This window comes from Salvia splendens, chromosome 20, assembly GCF_004379255.2.
Source record: "Salvia splendens isolate huo1 chromosome 20, SspV2, whole genome shotgun sequence".
Lineage (NCBI taxonomy): Eukaryota > Viridiplantae > Streptophyta > Magnoliopsida > Lamiales > Lamiaceae > Salvia > Salvia splendens.
Window position 1 is genome coordinate 25,600,469 of NC_056051.1, and position 15,691 is coordinate 25,616,159.

At 33.7% G+C, this 15,691-nt stretch overlaps 1 protein-coding gene across 1 annotated transcript; it reads left to right on the forward strand.

The window, feature by feature from the left end:
- Nucleotides 1-8,981: 8,981 nt before the first annotated feature.
- LOC121780610 (TORTIFOLIA1-like protein 3) lies at nt 8,982-12,512 on the forward strand. Its single transcript, XM_042178221.1, has 5 exons — nt 8,982-9,915; nt 10,090-10,198; nt 10,726-11,291; nt 11,401-11,814; nt 12,071-12,512. The coding sequence occupies exons 1-4, from the start codon at nt 9,103-9,105 to the stop codon at nt 11,776-11,778; spliced, it is 1,866 nt and encodes a 621-aa protein (XP_042034155.1). The 5' UTR covers nt 8,982-9,102; the 3' UTR covers nt 11,779-11,814; nt 12,071-12,512.
- The last annotated feature ends 3,179 nt before the right edge of the window (nt 12,513-15,691 follow it).

The window sequence follows — 15,691 nt, forward strand, 5'->3', positions numbered from 1 at the left end:
TTTTTCTTCAACTTTTCTCAGCTTTGCAGTTGTATTGCATAAATACGGTGATTTTGACCATTTTGCCCCTACCTTCCAACTTCTTTTCGATGTACGTCGTCGATAGTTACTAGGGATCTGCGAGGGCTTTTTCGTGACACTTTATTTTTAAATTATTTTCTTGTGATACTTTTATTTTTGTTATGGAAGTAATAGATTTTATCTTGTTCATTTTAGCATTTTGTGACAAAGTGTGGATTTAAGGTAATTGAAGTACTAATCCAAAGTTTCAATTTTCGCTTAAAATATTTCTTAAATGTTGTATTATACTCCATATAGTAAATGTTGAAACGGTGAAAAATCGTAAATACAATAATTAATCGTCGTAGTTTTTTGTGTTTCATACATCAAATTAAACTAATGAGTTGTGGGGTCACATAAAACTCTTTATTTCCAATAAAATAGCGAGTCTTATTTTTTCTCAAATCAATTAATATCTCGACTTTCAAAAATTATTGGCATCCGTAATAATTCGATTAAATATTTAATAATAAAAGAAATGATATATTTAACTACAATTATTACTAATTGATTTTATAATCAATTAGTAATAATTGTAGTTAAATATATCTACAAATTATTAGATAATTTTGGAATTTTTGGTGATGAAGATCTCATGTCGGAATGAAGTGAGAAACAAAACGAAGAATATGAGAAAAATACACTGGCCTTCATTTTTGCTTATAATAATGTTATAACACAATGTTGCTTTGAATTTTAATTTTCATATAACCTATCAAACTCACTTTATTTTCTAGGCACTCATGCATCATACCATGTACCAAAAAGACTGAGAGCTTGAATATAAAGTTAATATGGAGTACATAATTTGAGGAAGATAAAATTGCAAATCAATACTAATCTTACATAACAATATCCCGAGCTTAATTATTGGATCGAATCCATCTAACCAAGCAACACTCGTAGTATAATCTATGTAAATGAACATCTTTACGTATACATTTTCAATAAGAATAGTGCTATTTGGTCATACTGTGACTGACTACAAAGAATTGATATAAAATTATAAGTTGGACTGATGTACTAGCTCAAATCCATTATTTTAATCATTATACATTTATTAAAGTATGAATATATACCTATTATAACTGGTTACATATAAGCAAATTGTGCCCTTTTATTCTTAAAAATCTAAACAAAAAGAAGACTATAAAAAGGATAAAAAGACAAGTAATATATGTGAACACACATACGTGAAAGTGAGAGATGGCTATGTGTACACGTTGAGTAACAAACTAGCACAATTAGGCAGTTCAATATTCCGTAAAAGTGGGCAAAAGATTTTCCATGAAGGAAAATTCCACGTGTAGCTAAGTGTACAAGTTGGCTCTAAATTATTTGAGATTAACTTTGTAATAAGGGGAAAATCAAGACTTGTAAGTTAAAACTAATCTCACGTGACACTGTCTCAAAATATCAAGACCGAATTCATCTAACCGGACCAATTTATATGACTAATATAATATATAGTATTCAACTTTTATTTATACATTTTCAATACGAATGGTGCTATTTAGTTATACTCCCTCCGTCCCGGGCTACTCGCTCCTTTCCTTTTCGGCACGGAGATTAAGGAATGAGTGTATAGGAAAGTCAAAAATTACGGCTGTATGTGAAAATTTTTACTAAAAATGGAAAGAGTGCAAGTAACTTGGGACGCCCAAAAAGGAAATAAGTGCGAGTAGTGCGGGACGGAGGGAGTATTATAGTTGGTCATAAAGTATTCTCTCTCAAAATCCACAAGAGTGGATATAAAATTATATATGTAAACTGAACTATTTTGTAAGTTTTATCATGGAAATAAATTTGAAAACATTAATAATTTACGTATACATAATACAATAATATTTTTTTTAAAACAACATCTGCATAATTTGTTGTTTGATTTTAATTGGGCTACATTTGATTTATCGAGCTTTACAAGCCCAATTTCTTAATAGGCCACAGACAAACCTGTACATATTTTACAAAAAGCGCATTTTAGATATAGTCCAAATGCTCGAATTTAGTTTTTACAAATGAACATTGCATTTTGGTCACAATTAAACTAAACCAACAAACCTTTTACTAATCAATGCGAGTTATTTTTTATCTACGATGAATGTAACTTAGTTGATTAGACATTTCTTCTCTAATCAATGGATCTAGGTTAAAATTACAAAAGTCATAGAGGTAAAAGAGAATATTTACTGATCCTCATTCTAAAACAAGTTAACGATGTGAACTTGATTAGTTCGAACTTAAGGATTTGAAGGTAGTTTTCATGATTTTTTTTCACATAATTGAATGTGAGATGAATAATCGAGAGATACAATGTCATTTTAGCACTATGAAGATGGATCAAGATAAGTTGTCATGGGTCGAGTTTTTGGGAAAAATATAACTGAATAATAGATAAGAATAGACATGGCTTCTGATCAAAAGCAAATATTTCAATCGAACAGTCATAGGAGATAAACGTTGTTCGATGATTGAAATTGAACTCTCACATTGTGAATCCTACAGAAAACATAAATTAGTTGATCAAATTGAATATTGAACTTATTTAAATAGAGTTATTCAACCCCACCACCTGCTGGGAGACTTTCGGCCTTAATCCTCAAACCCGATCGAGCATGATTAGCCGAATTCCGCCACATACGGGTTTTGTACAACTATGATCAAATAAAGAAAAAGAGTGTTATTCAAACTTTCTAGTTCAATTACTCATTGTTTGAAAATGAAGCAATCCCGCATGAGATATTGGGGAACCTTAATGTACAGTTTGAGTCATACTATAAAATGGTTCTATCATATTTTCTTTCCTTGAAAATTTCCCTTACCTTTTTCTAGGAAAATTTCCTAGTAGTTTTCCTATCTTTACTTCAAATATTTCTTACTTATGTGACATGTCTACTAATCGATTTCTCAAAATGGATATTTTCGAAATTATATATAGAATTACATAATTGCAACAATTCAATTATTTGGTGGGATTACTCTATCAATAATTCCTTGGGTTTTAAGTGATATTACATTTCCAAAAAAGTGACACTATTCTGTCAAGAAGAGAACAAATTAAACAAATTAAGTTGGCTACTATAACAAATATTAATAATTAAAGGTCTATTTGCAGTCAATATCGTGTTAGCTAATACCAATATTTCAATTTTCAGTTCATATATCTTACTTAAGTGATAGTCCACTTGTTATGCAAGATCTTTTTGATAGAGAAATTAAATACATACCTATTTGTCAAGTAGGTCCAGATTCATTGAATTTTGATTTAATTTATTTCAACATGGAACATATTCTTAAAGTAGTAATTACAAATAACCATTCATTCAAATACTCAATAGTTATGCTAAGACAAACTAGATCATCACGTACATGTCCGAATATATGGAACTACAATTTACAATTAGCTAGACATCTCTATTAGATTGTTTTTATGATTTACTTAATTAACTTTGCTATTTGAGATAAATTTTACCTAACTAATTGCATAAACACATAAATGTTTGCTCATGTGACCACTGACCACTCTCTTAGCTTATTTATGTCAATTAGGGATGTCAATCGGGTCAACTCGTTCGGGTTGTCGGGCCATTCGGGCGCGTGCTATTCAGGTTATGATTTTTTCGGGTTATAAAAGTTCGACCCTAACCATAACCCTTCGGGTTTCGGGCTTACCCATCGGGTTATTCGTGCCAATGCGTATTTTAAATTTTTTTTATATTTTCAAAAAAATAGTTTGTATGTTTAATTTTCTTTAATTACATACATATTTTTAATTAGTCATGCAACAATAAAATAAGTATTTTTAATTTTCTTTAATATTTTTGGAAAGTGATTAAGTTTTTCAAATTACATACATATTTTAATTAGTCATGCAACAATAAAATAAGTATTTTTAATATTCTTTAATATTTTTGGAAAGTGATTAAGTTTTTCAAATTAAAACAACTTATTCATTACATATTTACATAACTATTTACAAAATATCTATCAATAGTATGTTTATGTATTTAAAACATAAATCAACACTTTGTTTCAAAATTCAAACATAAATCGATTCTTAGAAAACTGAATAAATTTTCATAATGTGAGAGGTGGAGCGTAGATGTAACAAAAATATTTTACATTGTTGAAAAGTTAATTATCAAGATGCTAGCTAATTGGAGTAACTCTAAAGTTTTCTGAATTATGATTTGTCAAATTTAATTTATTCCAGCTGTAAAATAAGTCAAATACTAATTTATTTTTGTTTTAAGAATCATCAAAGTACGCATAATTCAATGACGAAGCCGCGCCAAAACACTTTGCACTATTATATTGGAAATATACTAAAATAAAGTTTTTATAGAGTATTTATGAATCCATGAACCATATAATGATATTTTTCGTGATCTTATATAGTCGGTTGACGTATTTGGATTTTGCATGGTTTTAGAGAGTTGTCTTGGATGATTTTGATTATATTTCTATATTTCGGGTTGTTTACATGTTTGTTGAGAATTGATAGAAAATGGATTAGAAAAATGTGCACAAAATATGTGGATGTACAGCAGCCTTGTTTGAGTCAGTGTTTCTCGCGTTTTGAAGTCCGATAAGCCCCTAATGCATATCATTCTCTTGGTCTTCGAAAGAGCTTCACATGAGTATCTTGCACGCCTCAATCGGAGCTTTGTAGAGAAAGTTATGCCCGTTACAAAGATTGTGTGCCGTCCAGAAGCCTTCAACCTAACGGGCCGACCCGTAACCCGAACGGGTCAGCCTGAATGGCCTGATTTTAAATTCGGGCTGCGAAATTGCAACCCTAACCCTGTATTTTTATTGGGTTGTTCGGGTCAGCCCGCGGGTTACGAGTTACATTGAGATCCCTAATGTCATTATATACGTAAAATATTTGAGTGTGACATTTCATCTACCAATTATTTGAATAAATGTGCCTCCCTACATTAATATACCACAAGACCCTAGTCTTGACGGTGTCGGCATTTCTATGTGCAATTTTTCTTCGAAATTATATATGTATATAATTTAGACAAATTTTCCATTCATGTGGTGTCTTACGAAATTAAGAGTAAATTTTGACTCCAAACTAATGCTATCAAACAATTAAAACTTATCTAACAAAAAATCTATAATTAATATACTTGAAAAAAAAATAGTTTCAGAAGACTCTGGATAATTCAGTAAAGGGGAGAATAATTAATTCACGTGCATTTAATAAAAAAATTTGACTTTAGCGGATATTGAATTGAATGAGAACTGAATATATTGTTTTATGTCTATAAATACACTCCACCGATTTTCTGAAAATGAATTAATTCTCACGTCCATTTATCTAAGGTTTTTGTGAAACGTATCGAAATATTTAATGAAGCATATAACTAATCGTCTCCAATTGAAAATCATTAGTACTATATTTTATAAATTAATAACTTTTTATTTGGAAAACAAAACACCTCCATGGTAAGACAAATAAATCCTAACAAAAAACGCTAATTAGTGGCTTAGTTTATACATAAAGCACGGTTGGAAACCAAGGACAACAAACTCAATATTAATCTTCATTTCAATCTATGATATCTCTCACTTGATTAAATCGACAATTCTATTACAGAGTAGAATTTGGACACCAGTTTCTAATCTATAACATAGGCCATCAAATAAATTTTTTTTCTCAATATCCCAATTAGCAGATTATTTGATTGAACAAATTATTGAATGCATATAGAGATTAGGATGAGATTTTCACTCTATATCTCTCCAATACAAAACGATTTAGTGCTTTTGAAGGGATTAAACAAATTTCATTTTCTATGTAACACAAAACTATTTAGTACTCCCTCAGTCCTTGAAATTTTCACATTTTTCCAGTTCCGTCCGTCCCACAAATTTTATCACATTTCACTTTTTTTACCATTTTTAATAATGAACACCACATTCCACTAACTTATTCTCACTCACATTTTATTACAAAACTAATACTTTAAAAGTAGGACACACATCCTACCAACTTTTTTAACCCACTTTCCATTACATTTCTTAAAATTCATGCTCGGTCAAACGGTGATAAAATTTGAGGGACGGAGGAAGTACTCAATTTTTGAAGGGAACAAACAATTTTTGTTTTCTATATAAATAAGAAAATGTGAATATGAAGGCAAACATAGTGACAATTCCCAAAACAGTATGGTATCGTATAATAATAATTCTTTCTATAAAAGAAGGCCACCAATCTATAGTTAGTCCCTTATTTTGTCTTAAAATAGATTCGGGAAAATCATTTGAAATAAAGTGGTTGGTAAAATAGGTTTGAAGTAATTGAGATACGACTGATTGTCTAACAAAATGGCTAGACACAACCGACACGAAATTTCTATTTCCCAACTAAAACCCATAGTAATAATGCTTGAAATGATTAATTAATGAGTAAAGGTCAAAATTGGTCCTGAACATATGCTCATTTTATCATTTTGGTCATAAACATTATCTTTTGAATTTTTTGGTCCTAGACATTTCAAATCGGATCACAATTGGTCCTCCGTTAACAATTCCGTTAATATTTAATGATCAACGATTTTAATCACAATTTTGACCAACTTAAACAATTTTTAATTATTTAATCATCAAAAATATTTTTTAAATAAAATCATAAATAATTTGATTATTTAAAAATTGTTTAAGTTGTAATAAATAATTTATGATTTTTTGATGATAAACACAATTTTGACCAACTTAAACAATTTTTAATTATTTAATCATCAAAATTATTATTTTTAAATAAAATCATAAATAATTTAATTATTTAAAAATTGTTTAAGTTGTAATAAATAATTTATGATTTTTTATGATAAACACAATTTTGACCAACTTAAATAATTTTTAATTATTTAATCATCAAAATTATTTTTTTAGATAAAATCATAAATAATTTTGTTATTTAAAAATTGTTTAAGTTGGAATAAATAATTTAATTATTTAAAAATTATTTAATTATTTCTAATAAATAATTTATGATTTTATTTAAAAAAATATTTTTGATGATTAAATAATTAAAAATTGTTTAAGTTGGTCAAAATTGTGATTAAAATCGTTGACCGTTAAACATTAACGGAATTGTTGACGGAGGACCAATTGTGATCCGATTTGAAATGTTCAGGACCAAAAAATTCAAAAGATAAAGTTTAGGACCAAAATGATAAAATGGGCATATGTTCAGGACCAATTTTGGCCTTTACTCTTAATTAATATGTTTAATTAAGTAGGGGAGTAACATACATATGAATGGCCGTGGAGCAATGGAGGCATGTATAGATGAATTCACAATTTATTATAGTTCTAGAAGATAGAGAATAGGTTCCGATTTATGAGGGTAGAGTGTGACTTGATAACAAATGGCATATTATAATCATGCAAAATACAGTAATATTTAAAGTATTTATTCACTGAATCAATTAATCATGACTATGTTCTGAATTTATGGTCAGTGAAAGAGATTTTATTTATTTTTTATAAATGTTTGAAGAATTGCATAGTTGATCGATTATGGTGGATAAAGTTTTCTCAAATATTTAATATGGATATGTTAAATATATGGAGTATAAGGTATACCTTACAAACTCGAGTATTATAATACTATATAATAAAAATACATTAGAGCGGAATGAATTTATTATAATGTTATGCTTTTATAAGTTAAAATTAATGTTGGAATTTGTTTGCCCTTTGACCTTTGTATTCTTTTTCTTTTTTCTTGCATCATTGATGCTTGATCCTCAAACAATACCTTGATCATAGTAAGGCTTAATAACGTAAGATGCAAAAAATGCAAAAAAAGCACATTTCTTTTATTAGCTGAAAAGGAATAACAATGATTGCCAATTCCTTCAACTATACACTCCTTCCCCTTTTAATTAATAAATTCAACCAACAAATAATATGTATATATATAAATATATTACTGAAAATAGTTTTAAATTTATTGAGTAATTATGGTTAATTATCCTTTCAAATGACAACTATTATGATGTGGCAGTTATTGTAGTTTATCGACTATCAATTTAGAAAAAAGGTTAATTTATTCATGAATGCAGAATTCCAAGCGTGGTTGAATAAATCATGATTACTGATTAAATTATGAGGCCCAATGTTATCTCTAATAATTTGCTTAATGGTTGACTTAAGCCACGAATCCTAAGTTAGTGGTATAAAATAATGTGTTTGAAATTAACTAAAATGTAGTACTAATATTTTCATATTAAGTAGTATATCCAAAGTGTACCTATATAGAGTACTTACTAGCAAAGCACTCCATCTCCTAAATCAATTTCACTTTATTCTGCCCGTAGGGGCGTAGCGCAGTTGGCAACGGAAGGGCAGATCTTGCTGCAATTTCACTTTATTCATGTTTAAGAGTAGTTAGTTTATTTTTCAAAATATATTATACTCCGTAGTAATGAATTGGATATTTATTTAGTTAACGAGTTATCTTATCAACTACAAAAATTTATAAATACATTTGTTCAAAGATTTGTCACCTTATTTTGGGGAATATGATGCTTCTTTTTTTGTGTAAGAAAGAGGGAAAATGATGCTTACAAGTTATCACTATTAAATACTTATGCTTTCCATTTCTTGATTTAGAGAGAGCATCCAAGAGATTTAAATAAATAAACCCCATAATTGCTAAAAATGAGTTGTTTTTCCTTAATTAAGAGTCTCGTATAGTCGTATTAAACCCCATAATGGAATGCAAGGGACGAAAACTAAGAAAGTGGAGTAATATTTCTTGATTAAGAATTTAAAACGGTAATTAAGTAGTATGATTAAATCACGTAAATAAAACGACAGCGTTTGTCGTGGTTAGTTATGAAGACCAAGCAAATTACAATACTACCCCGCACCGTTATAAATATTCCCAAAGGAGAAATAGTAAATCTCGACTCAACCATCTTCTCCGACTAATGTCGCCGGAGATGCTTCCGGCGCCTCCGCCACCGCTGAAAAATTAAATTCACCACTCATTCACATTTCTCGGGCTGTATATCGACAATGTCAGCCTCCAATTCCGCGAAGCAGGCCAAGGCACGTGACCTAAGGCACCGCGTGCTCACGTGCCTCCACAAGCTCTCCGATAGGGACACGCACTCCGCCGCGGCGTTGGAGCTCGAATCGATCGCGAGAGCTCTCTCCGCCGATGCGCTCCCCTCTTTCATCTCCTCTGTCTCCGCCACCGACTCCTCCGACAAGTCGCCCGTCCGCCGCCAGTGCCTCAAGCTCGTCTCGATCCTCTCCGAGAGCCACGGCAACTCTCTCTCTCCCTACCTCTCAAAAATCCTCTCCTCCGTCGTCCGCCGCCTCCGCGACGCCGATTCTTCCGTCCGCGCCGCCTGCGTCGCCGCGTCTCTCTCCCTCTCGTCTCACGTCACCTCCCCTCCGTTCGCGTCGTTGATCAAGCCGTTCGTCGAATCTCTGTTCACGGAGCAGGATTCCAGCGCGCAGACGGGCGCGGCGCTGTGCCTGGCGGCGGCGATTGAAGGATCGAGGAGTCCTGACGCCGCGAGCTTGAGGAGGCTGCTACCGAGGATCGAGAAGCTGGCGAGGAGTGACTGTTTCAAGGCGAAGCCGGCGCTTCTGGCGCTGGTGGGGAGTGTTGTTGCGGTGGAGGGGGTGCTGCGTGTCGGCGCGGGGAATGTGGTCTGGAATTTGATCAATTTGTTGGTGGATTTCCTGAGCAGTGATGACTGGGCCGCGAGGAAGGCGGCTGCAGAGGCGTTGGCGAAGATCGCCGCCGTGGAGAAGGACTCGCTCTCTGAGTATAAGGCGTCGTGTTTGAAGACTTTTGAGGCCAAGAGATTTGATAAGGTCTGTGATTTTAAGCTGATTAAATTGATTGATTTCAATGACCTAAAATTTGGGTGAATAAAATTTGGGTGAATTTGCTGAATCAATTGATTTTTAATAATGACCTAGAATTCAGTTTCTTAGCAATTAGATTTGTGATTGTGTGTGTTGATGACTATGGATTGATCTGATCAGGTGAAGGCAGCAAGGGAGACGATGAATCAGATGATTGAAGCTTGGAATGAAATTCCAGATCTACCTGAGGAGTTCTCGCCGGTACTGGAATCAGAGGCATCGTCTAAACGTAGGATACATGATTTCCCTCTGCTGTTTACAACTGTTACTGTTTCTTATTCATCCTTTCAAAGTTTCATGGTGTAAATCATGCCAGGACCAACTTTCCTCAGAAAATGGATTAAAGTGATTTAATCATTGCTTTTATGTCATGTGCTGAATGCTTTATTGTGTTGATTATGCTTTTTCAACTCTTATGCAGTTATGAACTGTGATGTCAGTTTGTTTTTTGCCTTTGTTGTTTTCTTTCACTTTACTGTATTAAATTCCTTCTTTGAGATGCAGATGTTTATATTAATGTGTTCCATGTTCTTGTCAACTTTTGACTTATTGAATATCTATTCTGCTTCTAGTGCTTGGAATTGTTATTTTGTTCATCTGTGCTGTAGATTTGGTGTCCAGGCTGGTTCGTGGTATCGTTTTCACGTTCGTTTTTGTCTCAGACATCGATATGACTATATACTTACGTCTGAATCTGTGCATTTTCGTGCTTCTTTTCCTAGAATACGTAATTGACTTCTTTGTTACCGAGTTCAGAAAATGCAAGTGATGGCCGTTACCCTCCTGTCTCCAAGACTCCCTGCTCGGTTGGGTCTAATACTCTTTTATCAAGGAGAAGAAGCCCTCTGGATAGCCCGGCTACCAGGACGCCGCATGCTGATGGTTCTCCAGCTTCGACTGCAAGGAAAAGAAGTCCTTTTGGTTCTAATGTGAAGAAAACAGGCCCAGCGATGTTCCAGAAGTTGGATCGGAAGAAGCCCTCTGACTTGAAAGTTGAAATCGTCACTCCTGCTGGTTGTTGCGGAGTGGAATTATCTGATGGTAAAGGCGAACCTGCTATGGAAACCAGTGAGGGAGAGAAGGCGTTTGAAAAGTCAGGAATTCAACGCGCCCTTTTCAAGGAGAACAATGGGAAGCATAATAAGCTTGGGTTCTTCAGAAGTGCCTCTCGTGTTGTTCCGTGTGGCGACACCAGCGTTGTTGTTAGTAACGAAACGGGAGATATCTGTAGGAACCAGAAAGAGTGTGATGATTTATCTTTGATACGGAATCAACTTCTTCAGATTGAAAGTCAGCAATCCAATTTGATGGACATGCTTCAGGTATATGCAGTCTTCCACTTGTAATTCCCTAAACATGTTTCCATTCAGCTACATTCTCAGATATTGCAACAGTAGATCTTCTGACATTACATTCTTTTACAAAATCTAGAAATTTATTGGAAGCTCACAGAAGGGAATGAATTCCCTTGAGGCACGTGTGCACGGTCTTGAGCTTGCTTTGGATGAAATTTCGTTTGACCTAGCGGTCTCAACTGGAAGGATGTCGCAAAATGGTGCAGCAGGAGCTATGTGCTGCAAGATACCTGGCACTGACTTCTTGAGCTCAAAGCTGTGGAGAAAAGCAGGATCTCGTTCTTCAGCTCCTCGATTACCAGCTTCTTCTGGTGGAAATCCATCCATGGAACACCGAAGGTTTCTCCAAGGTCGCAATGCGCTTGTCATAAACCCACTGGCCAACATTCCTAGTGGCTCCCCAGGATTACCTGAAGTTTCCTCAAGTGGAGCCGTATATAATAGGACTGCTTGATGTGTGCCATCCATTTATATGCCCGGGCTACTCGAGGTACCCTCTCATCAATAGCTATCAACCCGACTCGTTTGATTATGGATTTCACATGGCATATACTTAAGCATCCACTTAGCCAGTGTTTTTACTTTTGTTGATAGCTTATATAGGTAAATACAAATAGGCTAATCCACCACATACTTTTATAGATTAAACAATTTTGAGCTTACTCGATCGTCTAATCCTTCATATGCTCGATCATACGTATTTGAAGGCTCGATAGACTCTTTATCTCCCGTGCTTCCTAATGCAGGTAACAGACCAAATAGAGCCTACTATAGCTCATTTCGAAGGATACTAATACTCTCAATACCCATGTACATACACGATTTCCTTGGTGAAACAAGGATCAACAGCACGATCCTCACACCAGTATCAGCCAATTGATTCTTCGTTTCTGCACGTGTATACAAGGCACAAGTTCCGAGCCCGTCCATCCAAGGTACGGCACGTGTACCCCGTCATGAGAGAATGGAACTAATCCTGCTTTTAGCAAGTATGGATGCATATATGGTCGACAAATGACTACTTCTGCTTCATATCTTTGTAAAATTTACTTACAATGATGTTAGACCGCTATGTAATGTCACATGTTATTTTCTAAGAAATTTGATTGTGTTTCTAAAAGTGATTGGTATATTATGAACAGAAGAATTGTACACCAAATCCACTTTAATTAATTTCTTATTGTAAAATTGGTTCGACTTTAATTACAACTCTCTCTATATACAGACTGTATTTACTTAATTTGAGAAGGTATGATTTAGTGACTATCGTGACAGAGACTGAATTTAGTGCATGAAATGTGTCAGCATTTGTCTGAAATAATTTTTTAACAAAAAAAATGATGCAAATAGGTTGAATCATTGCTGATAGGTTAAGTTAATCTATTGATTTACCCTATGCAGAATTATAATGTGAGTCACATTTAAAAATGGTCTAGTAGATTACAGCATCCAGCCACTTAAAAGTTTGCTGACAAATTAAGATGTAATTAGGCGATATAGGAAAGAATACACGTGAAGCCTAGAAATTAGTGTACTGTGTACATAAAGATGGAAAATATTAGAAAAATAGCGATGCACTCATTGAATTAGGTCACAATTAATTGATGCCATAATATATAGATGATAATTACCCATATCAATGTAGAAAAATAAATTTATTTAATATATATATATAGGGATGTATTCATTTCCTTTTCCTATATTTCCTCATTTTTCCTTCTTAATATCAGCCATTAGATTAGAGAAATGGACGGTCAAGATCAACATTGGGTAATTAATCCCGTGTTGCATTATTTGTCCTATTTTGTGCATTATGAGGGTACAATAGTAATCTAATAATGGCTGGAAACCGCTACGAATAATGCACCACATGGTCACGAGTAATGCATATAATTGACTATATAATGCACAATATGTGAACTGCAATGCATACAAATAAGATGTACCATGTTATGATGTTTGGACACACGTTTCTTGTTTCCCCTAAGGGTTTAATAAGCTTAGGGGCTAGGGTATAGTACGTAGACACGTATGTAATCTTCACATGGTAACGAGTAATGGATATAATTGACTATATAATGCACAATTTGTGAACTGCAATGCATACGAACAAGATGTGCTGTGTTATGATGTTTGACACACGTTTCTTGTTTCCCCTAAGGGTTTAATAAGCTTATGGGCTAGGGTATAGTACGTACGCATTAATAACAAATTATAAAACGATACGAATAATTCACCAAATTGTCACGAGTAATGGATGTTATTAACTATATAATGCACAATATGTGAACTGCAATGCATACGAATAAGATGTACCATGTTATGATGTTTGACACACGTTTCTTGTTTCCCCTAAGGGTTTAATAAGCTTAGGGGCTAGGGTATAGTACGTAGACATTACTAAATGCACGTATGTAATCTTCAATCCGTTGATTAACCCATATACACAATACCTCTAATAATGCATAATATACTGAGATAATGACAATTAACAGCTACATAATGCACTACCTAAACCAAATAATGCACATACGTATATTCCAATAACAACAATTTGTTAGTAATGTCTACGTACTATACCCTAGCCCCTAAGCTTATTAAACCCTTAGGGGAAACAAGAAACTTGTGTCAAACATCATAACATGGTACATCTTATTCGTATGCATTGCAGTTCACATATTGTGAATTATATAGTTAATAACATCCATTACTCGTGACAATTTGGTGAATTATTCGTATCGTTTTATAATTTGTTATTAATGCGTACGTACTATACCCTAGCCCCTAAACTTATTAAACCCTTAGGGGAAACAAGAAACGTGTGTCAAACATCATAACACAGCACATCTTGTTCGTATGCATTGCAGTTCACAAATTGTGCATTATATAGTTAATTATATCCATTACTCGTTACCATGTGAAAATTACATACGTGTCTACGTACTATACCCTAGCCCCTAAGCTTATTAAACCCTTAGGGGAAACAAGAAACGTGTGTCCAAACATCATAACATGGTACATCTTATTCGTATGCATTGCAGTTCACATATTGTGCATTATATAGTCAATTATATGCATTACTCGTGACCATGTGGTGCATTATTCGCAGATACCAAAATGTGGCAGTTACTTTTCCGTCAAATGACAATAATAACCCTGTAATGCATACAACCACCTTCTATAATGCAACACGGAACCAGTTTTATAGAATCAATCTGATCCGTTGATGCCTTAGATCTAACGCGTAATATTAAGAAGGAAAAATGATCTAAGATGTGAAAAGGAGAATAACGCTCCCCTATATACGCGTTAGATCTAAGGCATCAACGGATCAGATTGATTCTATAAAACTGGTTCCGTGTTGCATTATAGAAGGTGGTTGTATGCATTACAGGGTTATTATTGACATTTGACGGAAAAGTAACTGCCACATTTTGGTATCTGCGAATAATGTACCACATGGTCACGAGTAATGCATATAATTGACTATATAATGCACAATATGTTAACTGCAATGCATACGAATAAGATGTACCATGTTATGATGTTTGGACACACGTTTCTTGTTTCCCCTAAGGGTTTAATAAGCTTAGGGGCTAGGGTATAGTACGTAGACACGTATGTAATCTTCACATGGTAACGAGTAATGAATATAATTGACTATATAATGCACAATTTGTGAACTGCAATGCATACGAACAAGATGTGCTGTGTTATGATGTTTGACACACGTTTCTTGTTTCCCCTAAGGGTTTAATAAGCTTATGGGCTAGGGTATAGTACGTACGCATTAATAACAAATTATAAAACGATACGAATAATTCACCAAATTGTCACGAGTAATGGATGTTATTAACTATATAATGCACAATATGTGAACTGCAATGCATACGAATAAGATGTACCATGTTATGATGTTTGACACACGTTTCTTGTTTCCCCTAAGGGTTTAATAAGCTTAGGGGCTAGGGTATAGTACGTAGACATTACTAACAAATTGTTGTTATTGGAATATACGTATGTGCATTATTTGGTTTAGGTAATGCATTATGTAGCTGTTAATTGTCATTATCTCAGTATATTATGCATTATTAGAGGTATTGTGTATATGGGTTAATCAACGGATTGAAGATTACATACGTGCATTTAGTAATGTCTACGTACTATACCCTAGCCCCTAAGCTTATTAAACCCTTAGGGGAAACAAGAAACGTGTGTCAAACATCATAACATGGTACATCTTATTCGTATGCATTGCAGTTCACATATTGTGCATTATATAGTTAATAACATCCATTACTCGTGACAATTTGGTGAATTATTCGTATCGTTTTATAATTTGTTATTAATGCGTACGTACTATACCC